This window comes from Cryptotermes secundus, unplaced genomic scaffold (assembly GCF_002891405.2).
Source record: "Cryptotermes secundus unplaced genomic scaffold, Csec_1.0 scaffold547, whole genome shotgun sequence".
NCBI classification, from domain to species: Eukaryota; Metazoa; Arthropoda; class Insecta; order Blattodea; family Kalotermitidae; genus Cryptotermes; species Cryptotermes secundus.
The window spans coordinates 434,077-455,709 of NW_019734361.1; the positions used below are offsets into that span (position 1 = coordinate 434,077).

General features: G+C 43.4%; 2 protein-coding genes across 11 annotated transcripts in view; both read left to right on the forward strand.

Moving 5' to 3' along the window:
* Positions 1-21,633, forward strand: part of LOC111868871 — a 314,970-nt gene that overhangs the window by 283,138 nt on the left and 10,199 nt on the right. For all 9 annotated transcript variants that reach the window (XM_023859916.2, XM_023859917.2, XM_033753210.1 and 6 more), the window contains 3 exons: positions 5,230-5,374; positions 7,144-7,288; positions 21,283-21,366. In XM_023859916.2, coding sequence (XP_023715684.1) covers positions 5,230-5,374; positions 7,144-7,288; positions 21,283-21,366 — 374 coding nt within the window. The remainder of the gene's footprint in view (positions 1-5,229; positions 5,375-7,143; positions 7,289-21,282; positions 21,367-21,633) is intronic.
* On the forward strand, positions 15,506-17,514 carry LOC117282660. Of its 2 annotated transcripts, none has more exons than XM_033753212.1 (2): positions 15,506-16,288; positions 16,371-17,514. In XM_033753212.1, the coding sequence occupies exon 2, from the start codon at positions 16,406-16,408 to the stop codon at positions 17,186-17,188; it is 783 nt and encodes a 260-aa protein (XP_033609103.1). In that variant the 5' UTR covers positions 15,506-16,288; positions 16,371-16,405; the 3' UTR covers positions 17,189-17,514. The 2 variants fall into 2 exon arrangements, with proteins under 2 accessions (XP_033609103.1, XP_033609102.1); XM_033753211.1 differs by having other exon boundaries at positions 16,387-17,514.

Here is a 21,633-nt window from a genome sequence, read left to right on the forward strand (position 1 = left end):
CTCCTCCCCCCCCCTCCCCCACTACTGATTTCACTTGTATACTTGCCCTTCCCCCGTTCCTTCTCTGCTCTCACATAGCTGTGTATATTTCCAACACCAGTCTGCTTTTACTGGTTCTCACGGTCTCTTCGCTTGCAGATTTCTTATATTTTTCCTTCTACCCTGAAGATGGAGGCGATATGTTCCTGCGAAACGTCGGTTAACACCACATATACACGGTGCCAAATCCCAGAAGACTGCTTTCTTCATAGTCACCACCGTGAAAGCCTCAAATCTTACATAGTTTTAGAGACTTGGCAAGTCATGACCCATTGGCCTGCGTACAAAATGAAAGCCTGGGAAACTGCATTTCTTGTTATACATTTAATCTTTGTTGTCCGTGCATCTCACTTCTGTGACTGCATGCACAGCCTGATTTCACATTGTTTGCGGTATAAGTATCATTATGCCTAAGTTAAAATCCAGCTGCCAACATTGTAGGAGTGGAAGATTTAAATTCCATCCAGTTTCCTGGACAGTAAACAATGATAGTATGATAAGAGATAAAGTAATTTCTGTGTTTAATTAAGCACCACACCATGAAGACAAGGAAGAAATGTTGGTGTAGCTCAACTATTCTTTAGCTGTGCGCTACAGGGAGGTGAGTGGTCAGCTTCACATGCCTGGCACAGTACCTCTGAGAAAATTACCCTTGGTACCTATTTGATAGGAGGCACGTGGTAGTGTAGTTGGTTGAGGCACTGTGCTACAAGCCGAAGATTGTGGATTCAATTCCCTTTGAGGTCATTGTATATTCCATTCGACCTGATCCTACCAGCTACACAATGGACCTGGAGTCAACTCAGCTTCTAACAGAAATGAGTACCAGGAATCTTCCTGGGGAGTCCTGGGGACAGATGGTGTATAAGGCTGGCAACCTTACTGTTGTCTGTGAGCCAATTGTCTGGAATATGTGGGAGCCTTGACATCTCGCTTGTTACATGGATAGCTTTCCTTTGCCTTTGCTTTCACCCTTTTGATAAATTTGATAAGAGGCTGGATGTGCTTCCAGAGCCAGTCTCTGTGTTGTGGAGAAGAGAAATATCTCTTGACCATGTTAAGATTCAAACCGCAGTTCCTGTAGCATAGTCACTATACCACATGAACTATCCCACCTCCATAAAAATGTTGATGTGATTTGTTACATTAAGATATCTTCATATTTTAGAAGTAATATTAAGGTCATGGATGTGCTTAAAATCTAATTTTGTACGTGATTTAAGAACAGATCATTAACGTATGTGGAGAGGTCATAAAATTTTAATTAACATTCAGAAGAAGCAGAGAGACAGGTACAAGAAACTGTACATGAGTTAGCCCTTCTCTACATATGCCCCCTGCAAGGCCACACATTTTCCCCAACGATGCATTAGCTGCTGGATGCCTTGATCATAGGAGGTCTCATTTTGACTGTTTAGGAAGTCCTCCACTGCGGAAATGACATCATCATCTTGGAATCTCTTACCATGAAGTAGTTTCTTTAGCCATGGAAAGAGGAAGTCACTCACTGCTAGGTCTGGTGGAAGGGGGAGAATTTCATATCCCAAACTGGCAGCAAGTGTCGTCGTAGCATGAGCAGCATGAGCCAGTGTGTTGTCCTGAAGAAGTCGCACACCTTTTCCCAGCATTCTGCATAGCTTTTTCTTGATTTCCTCCCATAATTTTCTCAGAAGGTTCCAGTAGTACTCATCAGTGATGGTGTCGCCCTGTTGCGTGTAGTTGGTCATGACGACACTCCGCTGATCCCAGAACACACTCAACATCACCTTTCCCGATGACAGCTGGGATATGGCCTTCTTTGGTGGTGGTGAGACTGCATGTTTCCACTGCTTGCTCATTTCCTTTGTTTCAGGGTCACAATGATAGACCCAGCATTCATCCATCGTGATCAGGTGGTTGAAAAATTCCCACCTTTTTGTCTTGATACAACTGCAAAAGTGTCTTTGCCACATCCATTCGTTGCTGTTTTTGAACTGTTGTCAACAATCATGGCACCAAACGCGCAGCGATCTTTGTAATGTGTAACTCGTCATGGATGATGTTGAAAACCGACCCATGGCTAATGCGCACCTCATGAACAATAGCTTTGTTAGTTATGTGCCTATCGGATAGGATCAAAGCTTCCACCTATGCCACAATTCCCGGTTCCTCAGCGAGAGATGGTCTTCCACTTTGGGGTTCATCTTCGAGGTTTGTCTGTCCACAATGAAATGCCTCTTCCACCTGACCACTGATACACAGCAGTCATCTGGTCATGGGGCTCCCTGGCAGATTTCCCTTGCAATTCCAGGAACCATATCACAGTGCGAGCCTCCACTTTCTCTACCAACATCACCATTTTGCTTCCTCCCCTTCTGGTGGCTCCCTCTGTTCACTTGGCACGGGAAAATTCAACTGTTCGGCAAGCTCAGGAAATGGGCTGTCTCCTGTATAGAACAATATCTTGGAATTATGATTTTCTCATGGCAATAATTAAAACATGACTTCCCATCATACAATTTTGTCAGTTCAGTTGTGTATTCCACTCTATAACTGGGCCTGATTAGTGGTTTTAAAAACTCTATATCAGAGAATGCAGTAACTGTGGCGCTGTTCTGATTAATGTTGTCAATTTTAAGTGATTCTTTGTAATCAGATCACTTCCAGGCCCACTGTTAAACCCTGATCTTGCTTGGGCCATACAGAGAATCCTTACCATGAAGCTACAGCCAGCTCCACAATCACCCTCACCTATCATCTGGGGCTGGTACAGTAGGCCAGAAGTGGCCGCAGTACAAGGGACTTAGTCCCACCCCACTAGCAATAAAAAAACCATTGTTGCCCTACACTGTTTCCTGTCCAAGGGTGGTGGGTCGCTACACAGTTTAACTGAAGGCCTCTCAGTTTGTGTAACACTGCTGGGTATGCATGAACAAACCAAAATGAAAATACTTCGCATTGGATAGATAATTGTGACGTTACAGAAGGTTAGGAGATACTGGCGGTAATGGCAGGATCAGCAGTGATTCTGGTAAATTAGTCATGCAGTTAATCACGAATTTCAGACATAGGAATTAAATAACTATAATAACCAAAATATAAGTTTTATAACAGTATTCATGTTTCGAAGCATGTTATGATACAGCATGTTGTACTAAGTTGTGTTGTACTAATGTGTACTAAGTTGTTTTAATTCCAAATTATAATATCTGTTCATTGTCTGCCTGCTGTGTTGTTGTATTGGTAACCGACAACATCAAGTTCATTAAAAACTAAACTACTCCATCTTGGAAATAAATCTGGCTTTCATTTTAATATTAGTAGGCATATGCGGGAATTACTGTCGTGGTTCATGATGAGAAAGGCAAGGTTATGTTAGAATGAGCAATACAACGCATGCAGTCACAAGGGAAGGACACAACACAGGACACAACATACACAAGAATATAGGAAGAGTACTCCCATAGGAGAGGATTGACGTAACTCGTGAATTTGAAGTGCGACGTATAGATGATAAATCTTGAAAATTTTTAATATATAAATTTTATTATTATACATGACATATTTACATTTTAATCATTTTATAAAGGAGGCATGATGGCATACAGTGCAATGGTTTGATGTAAACAAAACCACACCTGAAGATGGCACATTAGTGCCGAAACATGTAGTGAAGAGAAAGGTGAAATTTTGTGCACTGTAAGATGGTTGGTACAAATACACATCATGAATATGTTAGAACATTTTGAAGACACAGGATGATTCAGAATGTTCCCTGCACAGTGTGTAAAAGTGAACTTTCAGTAAATATATGCTATAAAACCGAGACCCACGTCAAGTTATCTTTCGTGCTGCATAGGCAACATGCGACATTATGTTCAGAAACAAGTACAACTACTGAGTCTTCTGTCGATGGGAAATGTATTGCCTTTTTGTAATTTTTAAATAAAGGCTCATACAGTGATATATTTTTGTTTATTTTCATCAGAACTACTTATGTCGTTAAATTTTCCATGTATTTGTGTTCTACTTTTTTTTTTTTTTTTTTCCCTTTTTTTNACCTTCTGCTTCACTAATCCAGATTGTTGCTTAATCGAGATGACCTGTCCCCCCCACCCAGTTACTTCAGATGAGTGATGGTTTACTGTTAGCAGCAATCAGGAGCTGTGATAACAGCATAATGATGAGCTGCAAGCTGCATCGCTGAGGAATCAGCCTCCTGTCTCATGGGTACTTTGGGGGAAAGCAGTTGGGGCTGGAATCCCACCACTCAGCTGCACCTAGTGCCAACGTTAAGAATGCCTGGAGCTATACCTCCACCTCTACAGTGCTAAAATTAAGTGCAGGGACAAATTCTCCCTTTACTAATAGTGATTCTTTTTTATCAGCTGGTACACACCAAGAAGTAACATGCTGGTAAGCTTGTCAAAAGCCATGCATTTCCCAGTGCAGTGTGTGTTTCAACCTGAGACAAAGCATGAAGTACTGACATGTTTGTCAGGTAGGTGTATAGGCACCGACACAGAAAATCAATGCAGAAATGCAGAAATTTTATCTTACAGCTCTTTAGATGATCAAGATTGTGATTGTGACTCTTTGTGTCAGTCTCCAGATATAATATAAACAGTACACAGCCTTATCAAAGCTGTCTTTTGTGCGCTTTTTGTTGTATTTGCAATTCAAAATCACAAACATTAATCTATTAAGCTCTGTCTTGTCTCTATAGATAACAACTGCTGAATGGATTTTAATTAAATTTCATACTGGCAGAGATCTGTATTCCTCTCGACCATAACTCGCTAAATATTTATTGGCATGGAACATGTTCTGAAAAAAGTTGGAGGGAAAGATGAAACATTTTTATGGTGTGTCATTTCATAACATAAGGACTGTAGGAGTGATTTTGAACAAATCATATACTGAAGAGGCATAAATATAGACCAAATGCACCAGAATTATTACTCTGTATTTTCTTTTTGTAACGAATTATTATTATTGTTATTNATTATGGATTTGAACTTTCTGAGCTCTGTAATACCAGGTAATTTAAGCATAAGGATTAATGTAAGATTACTGATAAGGTCAGGATAAGACAGGAAAACACGTCAAGTAATTTGTAATGTTTACAAGATGCATTTTGTGTGTGTTAGTCACAGAGAAGTAGAGGGTGCTGTATTGTATTCATCTGAAGTTTTGTTGTATGCATTATAGAGTGGGCACTATCACCTCGACCGCTGCGGTCCTTGCCCTTGGGCTCTCCCCCCAACACCCAGAGCAACTGTGTGCGAGATGTGTACCTGGGCGGTTCATGCCATAACACCACCTGGAGGGAAGACATCGCCATCCCTATGCTGAAGTAAGTTCTTGTTGCCACTTGGCTTGCGGTGAAGATGTAAATGCCATTCATCGGAGCTGTTTGGTCATTCACAGGTATCTCATGGTACACAGTTGTATACAGGGATCAGTCCAAGTTAAGTGGGCTCAAGCACTTACATTTCTGACGTTTGGGAAGTCCCTGGTTCGAATCTCAACCAAGACACTCGGCTGTCCTGTTTTTTTTTTTTTTGTGATTCTGCTCAGTCTCTCCAGGTAAATTGCAGTATTGCCTCCCTTTCCAGTTCGTTGGTTAATCATGATACAGTTCAACACTGAGTGTTGTTAAGGAAACTATAAATAAGTTACTAAAGTTTATTGGCATTAAGTTTTTGTACAGTTGTTTAAATTGTGACGTGTAGATCCATTGCTATGTCATGAGTCAGCAGACACATTTCTGTGACAAGCGCTTAACAATAGAAAGACATCCATTGCTAGGTAACTGACTGATAGACGCACATTATGGACAACAGTAGACATCCATTGCTAGGAAATAGACATGTATTCTATGCATCTGCCTCAAGTCTGCATAAGTAGTACAGAAGAGAATCAGAGAGATCAGTATAGTGATGGCTGTGATCTAAACAGCTGAGGAATTTTGGGTCCGACTCACAGCCCGAGTATGAGATTGTCCTCTTCTCCACAGAGTCCAGACCTGCTTTGATACTCACCAAGTCTCCTGTATCAGGGCATGAAGTTGCCTGTTCACCTCCATCTATTGTTGAGGTTAAGAATATGTGGGCATATACCTCCAGTTCAGTTTTTATTAGTGTTTCCTTCTGTTAACGAGAATAACCAAATGTGTACTAGAATTGTTTGGTTATGCTGAAATGGTAAAGTAAGTTAAAAAAAAAAGTAATGCTATCTCTGTAGCAGGCCATGCAATCCCATAGGGTTGTGAGATGTTGAAGCTACCACTTTTTCTAGACAGTTGGGTTACAGATGGTGGTGAGGTTTTCAACCTTGTGTACTGACTGGCTGCCATCTAACCCCCCCCCCTCCTGGAAGATTCCTGGTACTCATTTCTGTTGGAGGATGAGTGGAACCCAGTGCCATTGTGCGGCTGGAAGTATTAAGTTAAATGAAAAATCCGTTGACATCGGGAATCGAACCTAAGACCTTTGGCTTGTAGCATAGTGCCTTAACCAAAATGCTACATATTTATTGTACAAATAAAAATTTTTCCTTCAAGGACACTAATTTTCTTACAGACTGTTTCAAGAAATAAATATAAACATTTGTATATATCTTCAAAGAAAACACAAATCCCATCTGGGTACTAATATCCAAACTCTTTATAAGTCAGGATATTGCATGCAAAAGTTACTGGAAGTCCATCTGAGAATTTGAGACTTAGGAGGTGGCATGGCGTGTCAGTAACACACTTTCTGTATATACTCATATAGTGGTTATTCAAATAAACATATTTTTTTTATTAATTTACAGTGTTGACTAACCTGATTTGGAGCTCATATAGTTCATTTGGTGTAGCGGGTAGGCAGTGTTCTGGACAATGGAGGAATCGGTTGATTCCAGCCAAGGCTACAATTTCTTTTCTTCCTCACAGCATCCAGAGCGAGACTTGTATCTGATGGGTGTGGGGGGGATCCTTTTCCCAGGGGTAAAGTAGCAGGAGTGTGAAGCTGACCACACAGCTATTGCTGATGTTAGAGTGTGCTTCCCACTACATGATACCATGCATACTTAAGCACAGAGATGATATTACCAACCTTCTTTATATATCTCTTTCAGAAAGAGTGGCCTAACGTTCTTCAACCCACAACTTTGCCAGTGGAGCAAACGTCTTATTCCAATTGAGGCAGCTGCAATGGACAACAGTTATGTCTTGTTATTTGTCATTACCAGCATGACACGGTCCATAGCGTCTATGGCTCTGGTATGTATGCAGACACAATAGCAACAACCAAACGTGCTGAAGATTCAGAATTGCAGATACTAAATCCTGGCAGGGTGTTTTTTTTTGTCCAGTGATTGAGATTAGCTCTTTCTGTCAGACACAACTGACTAGGCTGTCCCCCTTCTTTTCAAATGAGGACAGAAGCAGGTGCAGTTTTCAAAACTTATTCTGTTTGGTATGTTAAAGAGGTGGATAAAACCCAGAAACCCCTTAGTAGTAAGGAGTTTCTAAATTGTTCAAACAGGTACTGGAATTAAAAGTTTTGTCTTCTAGGATATACTGCTGTGTTGTCCATTGAAAGTCGTCTGATATATCAGAGGAACATGTTGCTTCCTGTCCTCAAGTTCAAAGAATAAACCGAACAAGAAATCAGCCTGAAGCAGACAGCAAGCACAAGTGCTTCACGCTTGGATTACTCTTCAGGAGGCGACATATTCCTCCAAATCATCTGCCGACTTCCACCAGACTGCACAATGTTATATCCCATAAGATAGGATTCTTCCTAAACACTGCTCTGAAAACCTCACCTCCTACAGCTGCTGGAATTGTAGGATTGGAGGTTGTCACAGCAGTGGTTAGAAATAATCCTATCTTGTCTGAAATATGATGCCATGTAGTCCATTTATGTAAAATCAACTGACAAAGGTATTCCACTGAAATGTCAGTTGACTTTCAACTGACTACACAGCTGTTATATGCCAGAACATAGAAATCTACAAATACTGAAATTGTTCATTTAGATGCTCCAGTTTGTTTACCCTTTCTTTTGAAAGTTTTTGCTTCTGTTCCAATTTTATATTAGTTACTTGTGATGAAAATCTTCATTTCTCTTAGTATATAATGCGTACGAAACATCTTTTGAGATTGCACCATCATCATCAGGTAGTAACAGATTGTTATCCTACAGTTAGAAACTTGCTAAGATGCCATTCTGAGTGGAATGGGAACCAGAATTTCTGTGCTGCAGATCACATTGAATGCGTGCTGCTCTTATTGTTCCATAAAGTTGTCTATTCAAGGTATAACATATGCTCAGAGATGTTATAAGTGTAGTGTCTCATTCATTCAATTACAGTGATTTTATTGCTACCAGTTAACATATAAATAATGAATATTGTGACGTGTTGCGCTATGGAGGACACCCCCCCTCCCCAGCGGTGACGTGGCAGCATCGGAGCGCTGTTGTTACTACAGTAACAGGCAAGTCAACATTCCTTCCCCTACCCCACCAGCGGTGACGTAACACTTTCAGAGCGTTGCTGTTACTACGGTAATAGGCCAGTCAATACCCTGCCCCCTCCCGTGGTGACGTGACCAAGGGATGCCGTGGTTACTGCACAGCAGGAAACAACTCTAGACAGTGCTGCCCAGCAACACCGGTAAACAGGCGACTAGGCAACAATGAAGCAAGGCGTTTTCCCGTTGTCCGTCTGAGGGTTTGTAAGAGAACTACACTGCCTACGAAGACAGTTGAAATCTAGCCGTCGCCAGAGACAGTTAAGTTGGAATCTATCAGTTGTAGCGGAAAGAAGAATACCAGAACGTGTGATTAGAAGTGATAGCGTGAGAAGCAGATGCTTGGCTCACAAGAGAATGAGAATTGGGAGTGTGTGATACAGTGACATTTATATAACTCCCGTATCCTATTGTGAATACGTGTAGACTACTGAAGATAGAGTGAAAAGAGCGAGTGTAGGGTTTGTAAAGTGTGGAAACCCATAACATTATTATAATTAATTGTAGCTAAGACTTGTAGGTTGTTGAATAAACCAGTTAACAATCTGAATGGCGTCTTCAGTGTCAAAAACACATTACAATATATTGTGACATGTTGTGCAATGGAGGACACCCCCCTCCCTCACCAGCAGCCAGCAGTTCTGGCCAAGGTGACGTAGCAGGTGAGTCAGTGCCCCCCGTCCCCATACTGTGACATGGCATGCAACGCCGCTGTTGACATGGGCAACAGGCAACAGCGAACGGAATAAAAGCCGGCTGAGCAGCAAGCGAGTGTTAAGTTTGTGATCAGGAGTGACACAGTTGGAGTATAGCAGCAGTCGCGGAAAGAAGAACCGAACGTGTGTGTAATTGTGAGTGTGTGATACAGGGACACTTACATAGCTCCCGTACTGTGAATACGTGTGGACTACTGAAGATAGAGTGAACAGATTATTGCGAATAGGGTTATAAAGTGTGAAACCCTGCAACAGTGTTGTAATTAATTGTAGCCGATACTTGTAGGTTGTTAAATAAACCAATTAACAATCCGAACGGCGTCTTCAGTAACTAAACACGTTACATTGGTGTCAGAAGTGAGATTGGACTTACACACGTGACCAACAAGATTCAAACTCAAAACACATTACATCGGTGTCAGAATTGTTTACGAACTTAAACATGCCTTAACTCAGGACAAACTATTGAAACGAATTGTACTGCCACATGATGGATATGGAAAAATTGTTCAGATGCCTAGTGCAGATGCAGGAAATGTTCCGAGTCCATCAAGAAGAAATGAAGGCCGATAGGAAAACTGACAGAGAAGAAATGCTGAAAGAGATGAAGGCTGATAGGAAAACTGACAGAGGAAATGCTGAAAGAGATGAAGGCCGGGAAGGAAGCAATGGAGGCCAATCGAAAGAAAGACAAAGAGGATTTCCTGGCAAAATTAGACGCCGATAGGAAAACTGCCAAATTAGACTCCTGTCAAGAAAAGGTGGAGATCGGCCTCAAGGAGTTGCTGGCCAGATTGGAGGATGACAGACGGGCCGACCAAAAAGAACTGAAGGAGATGATGGATGTCAACCAAACCAGGACAGAAGTAAAGCTTCAGGAGCTTACAGAAAGAACTGGAAAAACACAATGGGAACTGCAGTCAGTGGAAGTGTCCCTCTGCGCGCAGACAGATAAACTCCAGGAAAACCTGACAAAAACTACAATGAAACCTGCCCAGCAATTGATGAAACCAAACGCAAGTTCCAGGCCCGGTTGGACGTAGTACAGATGAAGGTTGAGCGGGGAAATAAATCAACAATCGTCGCGAGCACAGCTCAGCCACCGACATTCAACGGAAATTCAACGTGGAGCATGTTCCGGCGACAGTTCGAGACCGTAGCAGAACACAACCAATGGACGGACAGGGAAAAATCAACATAGCTCATCACCGCTCTGAAGGGCTGGGTGGCAGAAGTGCTACCCGACATTCCGACAAATACAACTTACGAGGAAACACTTCAGGCACTGGAGGACCGTTTCGGGGACCAACACTTTGCAGCTGCTTACCACTGTCGATTAAGAAGAAGAACACAGAAACCTGGAGAATCCCTGCAACCCTTTGCCACGGCCATTGAACTTCTTTCCTGTCGTGCCTACCCCAATCTACCTGCAGACCACATAGGAAGAGAGGCAGGAAAAGCCTTCGTATACAGCTTACGAGATGCTGATATAAAGATTCAGCTGCTGTTGGGAGGGGAGAAGATGGTAAACGAGGCCCTCCGACAAGCACTAGAGCTGCAGGCGGTACTGGTAGCAGCCAGGCCTCGCGGAGATAGCACCAAGACATACTGCAAGTACCAATCACCTCCCACACAACGAAGAGATGGAAGACAATCCGGGTGCAGGAGCTGTGGAGAACTGGGCCACTTCGGGAATAACTGCCCTTACGAAAGAAAGGCTAATAATGAAATGCGCCGAGAACATGAAGAAAGGCCAGGCAGATACACACGGGAATTGCCAAGAAGCCACAATGAACACAAACAGGAAGGGTACCCAACCGTCGGGAAACAAGCGACGGCCGGTGGAGAAGGGCGAAGGCCGTCATATGCATTAAAGCTGCCATACTATGCACTCACTGACATTACGGAGAAAGCCAACACCTGTCTGGTCACCCAGGGATGGGTCGGTGATAAGCTGTGCCAGGTGACAGTGGACACTGGATCATATGTCATGGTAGTAAGACCGGATATCGCCGCTGGATGGCCTGAAAGAGCCAAATCCAGATTTCATGCTGCAGACCATGTCTGGAGGATCCCTACCCATCCTGAAAGAAGTTCTGATGACCCTTACCCCAGGGCGCCGACTGATTAAAATGTGGGTTTTCGTCGCGAATATCACCGATGAGCTTATCTTGGGACTGGACATACTGCGTGCCTATGATGCATCTTTGGACATAGGGCACCAAACTCTGTGTCTGGTGGAAGAAGTATCGTTATGGAGCCCAGGGCAGGACTCTGCCCTTCCAGGTTAGTAGTGGCAAAGGACCACGTGATACCTGCACAGAGCGAGAGAACAGTGATGGCTAGAATGCAGAAGCAAGAAATACAATGAATAAGCGAAATACTGGCAATAATTGAGGCGAAAATGGACGCAGACTCGAAAGCCTGGTGAGTAGAGATGGCCGCCTGGCGAGAAAAGACTGCCGCAGAGACGAGAGCAACCCAAGCCAGGACAAGGTCCCCATAGTAATACTGGTTGGAGTGACGATGGCCTGCCAAGAAGTGGAGACACACCCAGGAGATGAAAAGCTGGCCTCTGTGGACATGAAACCTGAGGTGGCAGAACAACGGAGGTACCCATAAAAGACGCTGAAGTAATGCCAGACGGAGAACCAAAAAAGAAAATGCGTAAGGACCGAAATAAGCAAAATATGAAGAATCCGACATGGGGAAGTTGTGGACACCAGAAGGAGTTGGCCGTAGCCCGCAGAAGGACGAGCCTCCGTGTGGAAGTGGCACGGCAGAAGAAAACCAGCAGGAAGGTGTCCCGCCATGCAACAGTGGCATGGCGTCGGAGGAACATCTTCAGGAAATGTTGGACCCGAGGAGATTATGAATCCCGGATGAAGTTGGCTGCCACCTGCAGGGAGGTATCCCGTCGCGCAACAGTATCACGACATTGGAGAGATGCCTTCAAGAAGAAACTCCCCAGGGAACCTTTGGATGCTGGAGACAGGACTTGGCACCATGGTTTCGTGCCAGCAAGTGGTGGGAAGACCAGGAGGAACGACGACGTCAGTAAGTGCAAATAGCACACATCAAGTGCTGTTACGTCGACATAAAGAACTTCTCATGGAAATCATACACAAGGATTTGACATTGTGGAGGGGTCGACCCCCTCTGAAACGAAAAAAGTGGAAGAGTACACAGGAGGAACCAGTAATGTAGCGGTACCAGCTTCCTGAGGAAGAGTGAATGTGTGACGAATGAATGAGATACAACCGGATCTTCTGGCAAGTTGAAAGGAAACCGCTTGAGACGAGCTGGTCTTAAGAAGGGAGCGGTTGTAACGGCCGGATAATAGATGCTGCAAGAACAGCCTCCAAAGAAATGGAACGGGGATGCACCGTTAGGCTATTTGGGATGAACAGCCTTAAGGAGGGAGCAGTGTGACGTGTTGTGCAATGGAGGACACCCCCTCCCTCCCCAGCAGCGATGTGGCAGCTCTGGCCATGGTGACGTAGCAGGTGAGTCAGCGCTCCCCCCCATACTGTGACATGGCTCGCAACGCCGCTGTTGACACGGGCAACAGGCAACAGTGAACGGAATAAAAGCCGGCTGAGCAGCAAGCGAGAGTTAGTGTGTGATCAGGAGTGACACAGTTCTCAAGGCAGCAGCCTACGACTTGAGTCGGAATCTAGCCAGCAGTGAGCAGTAAGGAGTGAGTTGAATTGTAGTAGTCGCCGATTTCAGTTGTAAAGAGTGAATCGTGATAGTGTGAAGAGATTTGGTTGTAGGGTTTGTAAAGTGTGGAAACCCGTAACATTGTTATAATTAATTGTAGCTGATACTTGTAGGTTGTTAAATAAACCAGTTAACAATCCGAAAGCGGCCTCCATAGTCTAGGGGTAACTTTCCCACCTCATGACTCAAGGTACGCGGGTTCAAAAACCCGGCGGAGGTCGTGGAATTTTTAAGGGTGGAAAAATTCAGGGAACAAGTCCTCCGGGAGGGACTTTAAGACGTGGGTCCCATGTTGTAGATTTACGGCACGTAAAAGAACCTCATGTCTCTAGGAGACCTCTGAGCAAAATTAGGCCAAGTTTCCCGCCCAACTAGTTTCCAATTCCTCCGGTAGATGGGGGAAGTATCAGGTACCACTGCCAGAGGAAGGGGGACCTCTCTGACAGAAAGGGACTAAAGTATTAGATACCACTGCCAAGTAGAGGGTAGAAACCTTGCTGGCAGAAAGGGACTAGGAACCCCTGCCAGAGGAGGGATGACCTCGCTGACAGAAAGGGACTAACTATTAGATACCACTGCCAGTAAGAGGTTGGAACCTCGCGTGCAGAAAGAGGCTGATAGTAAGCACCAGTACCGGTAGGGTATGGAGACAGTAGAAATTAAAGGGGGACGCACAATGGACCAGTAACCGGTCTTAAGTGCATGGGGAAACCCACCCCCTCAATACGGAAATACGGAATAACAATCCGAACGGCGTCTTCAGTAACTAAACACGTTACAATATATTAAGAAGGAAGAAATTTTTTTCTTTTGCAAATAAGACAAGTGGACCAAGTAAAATTAAGCTTGAATGGCTAAATAGTGAATGCTTTTGTTGAAGTTAATGTGGAGTGATGATGGTGTATAATACTCAGAATTGCTGAGTTTTGGACTCTCCATCTTTTTAGAAAATAGAAAAAACAGTGTTCCAGAAACTGGATGTGTTTCCACCCTCAGATGAGGAGGGGAAGACACCTACTCTGTTGGGTCCCTTAGAAAGTGCTAACCTCAATCAGTGGACTGCCCCTGTCAGATTCACTGAAGCTATTTAATCACCTGAAACTAGGCTCATTCAGCGGGAGATAACAAAATATGTAATAAAAATTGATAGAACACTCGGGTGTGGAACTATGATAGAAGAGGAGGTAGAAATTTGTGCTACAAACCTAGCCAACTAAACCAAGTACATGTGTGGAGGCACGGTCGAATACCTCCATTGTAGACCTGCGAGTTGTAGGAGGCTACGAAAAGGGAAGTTTTGAATGTGGGACAGTAAAATATGGTCAAAGAGTCCCATGGGACTTGGATCTGAGAATGACTGCGCTGGCGAGGACCAGCAGCAGTTGTAAACGAGAGACCCATCCTCTTGTCAGAGAGTGTGTCCCATGGCAATAAAACTGCAACCATCAGACAGTAATAAGAATCTGGTTCTTAGCCCCAGATGGGTGATTTATTCAAAGACAGACTGGCCAACTGACTGTCGGTCATAACGTAGACTCAGACAGGTTGTCTAGTGATTGAAGTTATCTCTTTCTAAGGGACACCTCCCCACTGAGGATTGAAACATCCAGTTTCTGAAACATTGTTTTTTCTATTATAGAATACTGGATGATGGGAAAAGTCCAAAAACAAAGTAATTCTTAATGTGAAGTCGTTCATAACGCAATATCCTAAAGTCCCCTTAACTTTTTGAAACATTTTAAGTTCTTCATTGTCTTCATAATCTCACTAAAAATGTGTTACCCCTCATGGTGTAGAAATGAATGTATACATATTGTCATGGTGTTTCCTAGGTAACGCGACAGTAATTCACGTGGGTTTCCAGATTTGAGTGAATAAGTTTATTGGCCAATCTCCCCTGCACTTCCACAGATTCAGTATCACAATTGCTGCTGCTTTAGTCAAAGCCAAACTGAACTGTCTGGTCCCTTCGAAGCTGTACTTTTATAACCTGGTCTATGGACGTCATATAGGACGTCACAAAATATTCCATACAAGTTTATATGTACAGTATACTCCAAATTATCCAGTTCATGGCATATTTGTGCAACTTTTTAGAAGCATTCAGAACCCTGCAGTGCACCAGTTAGGTTTTCTGAGTGCATCATTCGTGATGAATGGAACAAATACACAACAGCTAGTTTAATTTTCATGAAATTTGGTATTGGAGAATTGTACAGAGAGGTGTCGTATGACTCCAGTGTTCATTTAGAAGTTTAATGACCACTTTCCATGTAGCCCTTTTTGTCCATAATTTGTTGAATAACTATTGCAGTGAAAAATGCTTTGAACAAAAATTGTGTTCAAAAAATAGACATTTCATATCCCTGTAAGATTTGAGGTTTTCATGGTGGTGAGTATGAAGAAAGCAGTTTTCTGGGATGTGGCACTGTGTAGATGTGTTAACCATCACCACACCAGGAGGGAGCTGAACGTTGTGTCCAGAGAACTGTTTAAATTACATCTGTGCTTGACCCAGGGCTTGTCCGCCGATGACTGGGACCTGATCGGCTGCATCACTAGTGAGAAGGCTTTACGCTTTGCTGATGATGTAAGAGCCAGGCACTGCAAGAAGTTTCGATATTTGCATGAGGCCCAACACCAGCCCGGCCCACCTGACAGCAAGAAGAGACAGTGGTCAACCTGAGTGATGTGCCATTGGATGAAGCGGCTTTCTCGCCCCTGAGCAAGGGCCTCAACTTTGCTGTGGCTCCGGTGTCCGTTCCCATTAAGGATATCCTGTGTGGGGTGGAGAAGGCGATAGTGGCCCTGCTTGTAGAGACTGCGGAGGAGATCCGACAGGAGACGGTCAGGATTCTGAAGAACTCCCGCAAACCCAAGGACAACCTGACTGGTGCCGAGAGAAGAGCCCTTTGGTCCTTAAAAACCAATGAGGTGCTCACTCTCCTTCTGGCTGACAAGGTTAATGCAGCCATGGTACTGGATACATCTGACTACAACTGAAAGATCGCCGCTCTCTTGGAGGATAAGGCCTACAGGAAGTTGAAGAAGGATCCAACCAATACCACAGAGCGCAAGACTGTTCTTCTCCTGAAAAAGTCCCCGATTGCTGAGGAGGTCTGCTGACAGCTACGACCTCAAGGTTCCAGGCCACCTAGACTCTACAGGTTGCTGAAAATCCACAAGCCTGACGTGCTGAAATCCACAAGCCTGACATTCAACAAAGGCCCATTGTGAGCACCATTGGCTCTCCTACCTATTGCCTGGCCTACTGAGCACATACACTGACAACGGTCCACACCACGTAAGTAACTCCATGGAATTTGTCCACAGATTGGGCTCTCTCCATGTCGATCCCCACGACATAATGGTCAGTTTTGATGTAGTGTCACTCTTCACCAGGGTGCCTATAAAGGATACGATGGATCTGCTAGGACGACATTTCGCAGAAGACATCTTGAGACTCTTCCGCCATGTCCTGACCACCTCATACTTCAACGGCCAGTTCTATGAACAAACCGATGGTGTGGCGATGGGCTCGCCACTTTCTCCGGTCATTTCTGACCTATGTATGGAGGACTTCGAGGAGAGGGCACTTGACTTGGCCCTGCACAAGCCCCACTGCTGGTGTCACTACTTGGACGACACCTTCATCATCTGGCCACACGGGCCCAACAAGCTCAAGGACTTCCTGAACCACCTAAACAGTATCCACCAGTGCATTCAGTTCACAATGGAGACTCTGAAACTGAGGAGTATAGATATTTACAGGAGACCCGACGGTTCTCTGGCCCATAGAGTGTACCGCAAATCCACCCTTACAAACCTCTCCCTTAACGCTGCATCCCACCACCACCCTTCCAACAAGCAAGCTGCACTTTACACATTGGTGCACAGGGCTAAAGCTCTTTGTGATCAAGACAGCCTACATGTGGAATTGGTGCTCCTGGGGTATGTATTCAGGAAGAATGACTACAACAACCGGCAGATCCACAGAGTTCTCAACCATCAGCCCAACATCAGCCGGCCTGAAGATAAACTGGGCTCAGTTGCCTTTCTTCCCTATGTTGGGACTATATTCAACCGTATCAGCAGAGCGCTGTCCCAGCACAACTTCAAAGCAGTGGGTCTGCCTCCAAACAAATTATCCAGTTTCCTCCAGCCGGCCAAAGATAGCCTGGGACTAAGGACATCGGGTGTATAGAGTATCCCATATGAGTGCGGCAAGGTCTATGTTGGGCAGACGGGCCACTCTGTGGACAGGGTTGAAGGGGTATCAGTGGCAATCCATCTCGAACATCCGGACAGGTCAGCCATGGCTGAACACAGCATCAATCTGGGACACTGTATTCAGCTTCAGAATACCTCCATCCTTGCCACCAAGACCGATATATGGATCACATTATTAGGGAGGCCATTGAGATTGAACTCCATCCCGAAGATATGAACAGGGAAGGGGGGTTTTGTTTCGGCAAGTCATGGAAGCCTGTCATCTGTTCCCTAAAAATCCCCTTGGGACATGACGCCAGATCCACAAGGCTACACAGGCCATGACCGACTAACACAGCAACCCCCACCCCACCCCCCAGCTTAAGGGTTAGTGCCCTCCCTTTAACCTTGCCTTTCTCTACCCTGACACATCATCTTATACAAAACCCTGCTTCTGTTCCCAGCCCCTTCCCCCCCCTCCCACTTCACCGATTTCCCATGTAGACTCCCCCCCTCACAGCTCTCACATAGCTGTGTTTATTTCCAACACCAGTCTGCTTGTACCGGTTCTCATGGTCTCTTCGCTCACGGATTTCTTATTTTTCCTTCTACCCTCCGAAACGTCGGTTTACACCACATCTACATGGTGCCACATCCCAGAAGACTGCTTTCTTCATTTCATATCCAGTGTTCCATAAGTAATATGCTTTCAGAATAATTGAATGAAATGGACGCTATGTGTACATTTCCAAATTTGGGTTGTGTTTTTCAGTAGTTGGGCACCTTTTCCTCTTTAGTAGTGTGCATAATTTAGATTATATTGCATATAAAATTTGTGTTTTGCACTGGAATGTGGTACACGAAATAGACTGTCCCAGACCTGAGTTGATCATGAATTCTCTTCACTTCATGGCACTCCATTAAAAAATTGTATAGATTAATGGATGATAATTTTTAGTACTGAAATATTTTGTGCCTGTGAACTACTCACAGACAACTTTTGACCGATTTTACTGCTAAATGCATGTCAGCCAAAATGTAAAAGAGATTGTTACAATTTTCCAAGTTTTCCATGAGACCCAAGTTTGCTTTCCTTCTCTCAAACTCGAGATGTGGGTCTGTCACAGCTTCATTTGTAAAGTATGGCTTTACATTAGTTTGCAGAGACCTTTAGTATATACTCGTACATTTCATATGCACGAGGGAGTGTCAGTAAGTAGGTCACAAATGGAAAGTAAAACAGGTGTAATGGATGTAATAGGTTTTCTATGCATATCACTAGGTAACAGCAGAGTCCAGCTTTGTGAAGGTCTAGGTAGCAGACGGCCATTCGCTTATTTAGAGCATGGTTTCAGTAGTCTAAATGCTGTTGTTCATTTTTTGTGAGCAAAAGGACTCAATACAAAGGATATTCATAAAGAAATGTTTTCCTGTTTATGGTGGGAAGTTTTGTCATGTAAAATGGCTCACAACTGGGTCAAGAAATGTGACAAACAGTTTCGCTGATGATGGAGAGGTCGAAATGGAGGTACAGAAGTGGCTGAGACAACAGTCAGAATACTTGTGTGCTGCTGGTTTTGATGCACCGATAAAGCAGTGGGACAAGTGAATCACTGTTGGTGGAGGATATGATGAGAAATAAATGCTTTTTTTTCCCAGGTTCGAATATCACATGTTTTTACATTTTATATCCATTTGTGACCCATTTACTGACTGTTGCTGTCATATATGTTGTGAAACTGATTCTGACCTCACTAGTTGAGGACGATCATTCTGTCTGACATATTTTATGACAAGGTAAAGTTGTGTAAGTTGGATTACAGGGATTTAACTACATCATATGTTGAAGCCATTGCAATGCTTCAGTACTCATTGTAGTTCCAGCCTTTTGGATGAATTTCAGCTGTAATGCATGACAAATGAAACAGCTTCAACATATGATGCAGCTACAGAGGCTTGAGGCTAACTAACAGTGTCCCCCCACCCCAACATTCTCTTCACTTGAAGACTGAAATAGAACCAGTTCCTGAAATGTAATTATCTTACTAAACTGAAAAAATGGACAGAGTCCAGACTAATGTATTATTGCACACATCATCATCAGAATCTGTATACAGTGGAACCTCGCTTAATGAGCACCTCTAATAACGAGTAATTCGCATAATGAGCAAAACAAATTGTAAAAAAATTACTTGCTTAAGGAGCGACGTTTCGCATAACGAGTGATGAGAGGGGAAGTCCCGGATTGTGCGCTTGCTACATCAGGCTGTGTTTAGCACTCGTTCCGCTAGCATCTTAGTGTCGCTTGTGATCACACATTTTTCCAAACTTGTGTTCAGTCATATTATTTGTGATTTTTTTGTGCAAAGTTTAATAACCCTTGCAAAAATGTCCCCGAAGAAAAAGCCGCAAAAAGACAGCCATAAGAGAATAAAAATAACTGTAGAAATGAAACGTAAAATCATTGAAAAGCGGGAACGAGGTGTGAGCGTGGCTGATCTAGCACGCACATACAATCGGTCTACACAACGATTTGCACGATTTGGAGTTGCTTTGTGTTTCACAGCAAGAAGTTGTGGAGGAGAGTTTGTCAGAGGAGAAGGAGGTGGAGGTGGAGGAGGTAACAGCAAAGCAACAATCTTCTGGCGCAATAAGAGAAATGCTGAAAGCATGGGAAACTGTTGCATCGTACATTGAGAAGCATCACCCTAATAAGGCAGTGGCTATGCGCGCTACAAATTTATTTAATGATAATGCTGTGTCGCATTTTCACCAGATTTTGAAGCGTTGGCAAAAACAAATGTGTCTAGACAGTGTTCGAGTAAAAAAGAATTAGATATGTATCATAAATAATAAACTAATTATTTCGATTATTTCTTTGTTTTCTGCAAATCGAATTCGCATTCCAGGTTGGTCCATTCCGCATAGAAGAAAAGATGAAGATGATTCACGCTCCTTAGCAATGTATATATAATTTTCTTTGAATAAACGTTATACATAAAATTTTTTGAGTATTTTTTTCGGCATGGAATGCATTATTGTATTTTACATTAATTTATATGGGAAAAATTGTTTCGCCTAACGAGTGTTTCGCATTATGAGTAAGATTCTGGAATGAATTATGCTTGTTAAGCGAGGTTCCACTGTACTTGCTTTCAGTGTGTTGTCTGCTAGTTATTGAATGCATCAGTGTGCTCCACACTCATCTGTCATTGGGGACTGATGCAGTAGGCCCATTACCAAGAACGTTTATTGAATGGTAACATGTATTTATATGGAGGTGCTTGGTTTGAACCTCAACTAGGACACCAGGTATCCAGACTTAGGTTTTCTTTCTTCAGTCCTTCCAGGCAAATGGCACGATATTAGCTTAATTATGGCTATGACTGCTTCCTTTCAGATTTATCACTTATCAATCATTGTACCATTTGATGCTATACAGGGTGTCCCAGGAGGAAAGGACAGTATTCTAGGAGGTCATAGTATCAGTTATTTTAAGCAAAATAGTGTGTATGTACGTGTCCTAATCTGAATGGTTTCTGAGTTGAGCTATTTCACTGTACAGTTCCAAAATTGTTGATAAGAAAGAGACATTACGTGCTGTTTGTAATAACGGTATTTATTGTTGAAGTAATAAAAGTGGTACAGTTTACCTAGTATAATAAAAGTAGAAGAAAATCTGGTTTTAGTCCTCAAACAAAATATACCGACTGAGCAGCCACCTCTTGTCACTGAAGTTAGTGCCAACCTTAGTGGATAGCTAGTATAATACATTTTTGAAAATTCCACTGTCAGCATCAGTGCACTTTGCCACTTGTGTGAGGACGTGGCATGTTGCTTGTCTGTACAGTGTACTGTACAGCGAACTCTTGCACATATACACTGCTTTTGCTTAGAATGACCATCACTGTGACATCCCAGAATATTGACCTCTCCTCCTGTGTGTAGTCCGGATGCTGAAAGTTATGCAAAATAACCCCCAAAAGAATAGGCACATTAGAGGCCACAGGACTGAGGGGCTCAGTTTCATGCCACCGCTGCAACCAGAAGAAAAATGGAAGCAGCTTATGTGTGTGCTCTTCATTACAGGCAGCTCACTATATTGGTCTGAACTGCAATGTGGTGCTGTGTGTCCAGCACTTGTCGGATGGTGCCATCATTGGGAATGACAAGGTGAGGCTCTCTCTTCAGAATGTAAACACATGTTAACTAAAAGAGGTAATTCAGAGTGCACATCTTTTGGTGTTTTGTCCTTTGGTACAGGGAAGTGACATTCTTGTCACCACCGAGTAGTTCTGAGGTTAAAAGTGGTGGTCGTATATGTCTTCATAGTGTGGCTATCTTTACCTTGCCCATTAATTTTGACTGGTTTCCTTTCCAGTGCCATATTTGCTATGGATATATTTGAAGCATTTGAATATCTTACGTGAAGAGTCTGTG

Bases quoted from the DNA above. Each gene is read 5' to 3' on its own strand.
- LOC117282660 (XM_033753212.1), top strand. From the start codon at position 16,406: ATGGATCTGCTAGGACGACATTTCGCAGAAGACATCTTGAGACTCTTC.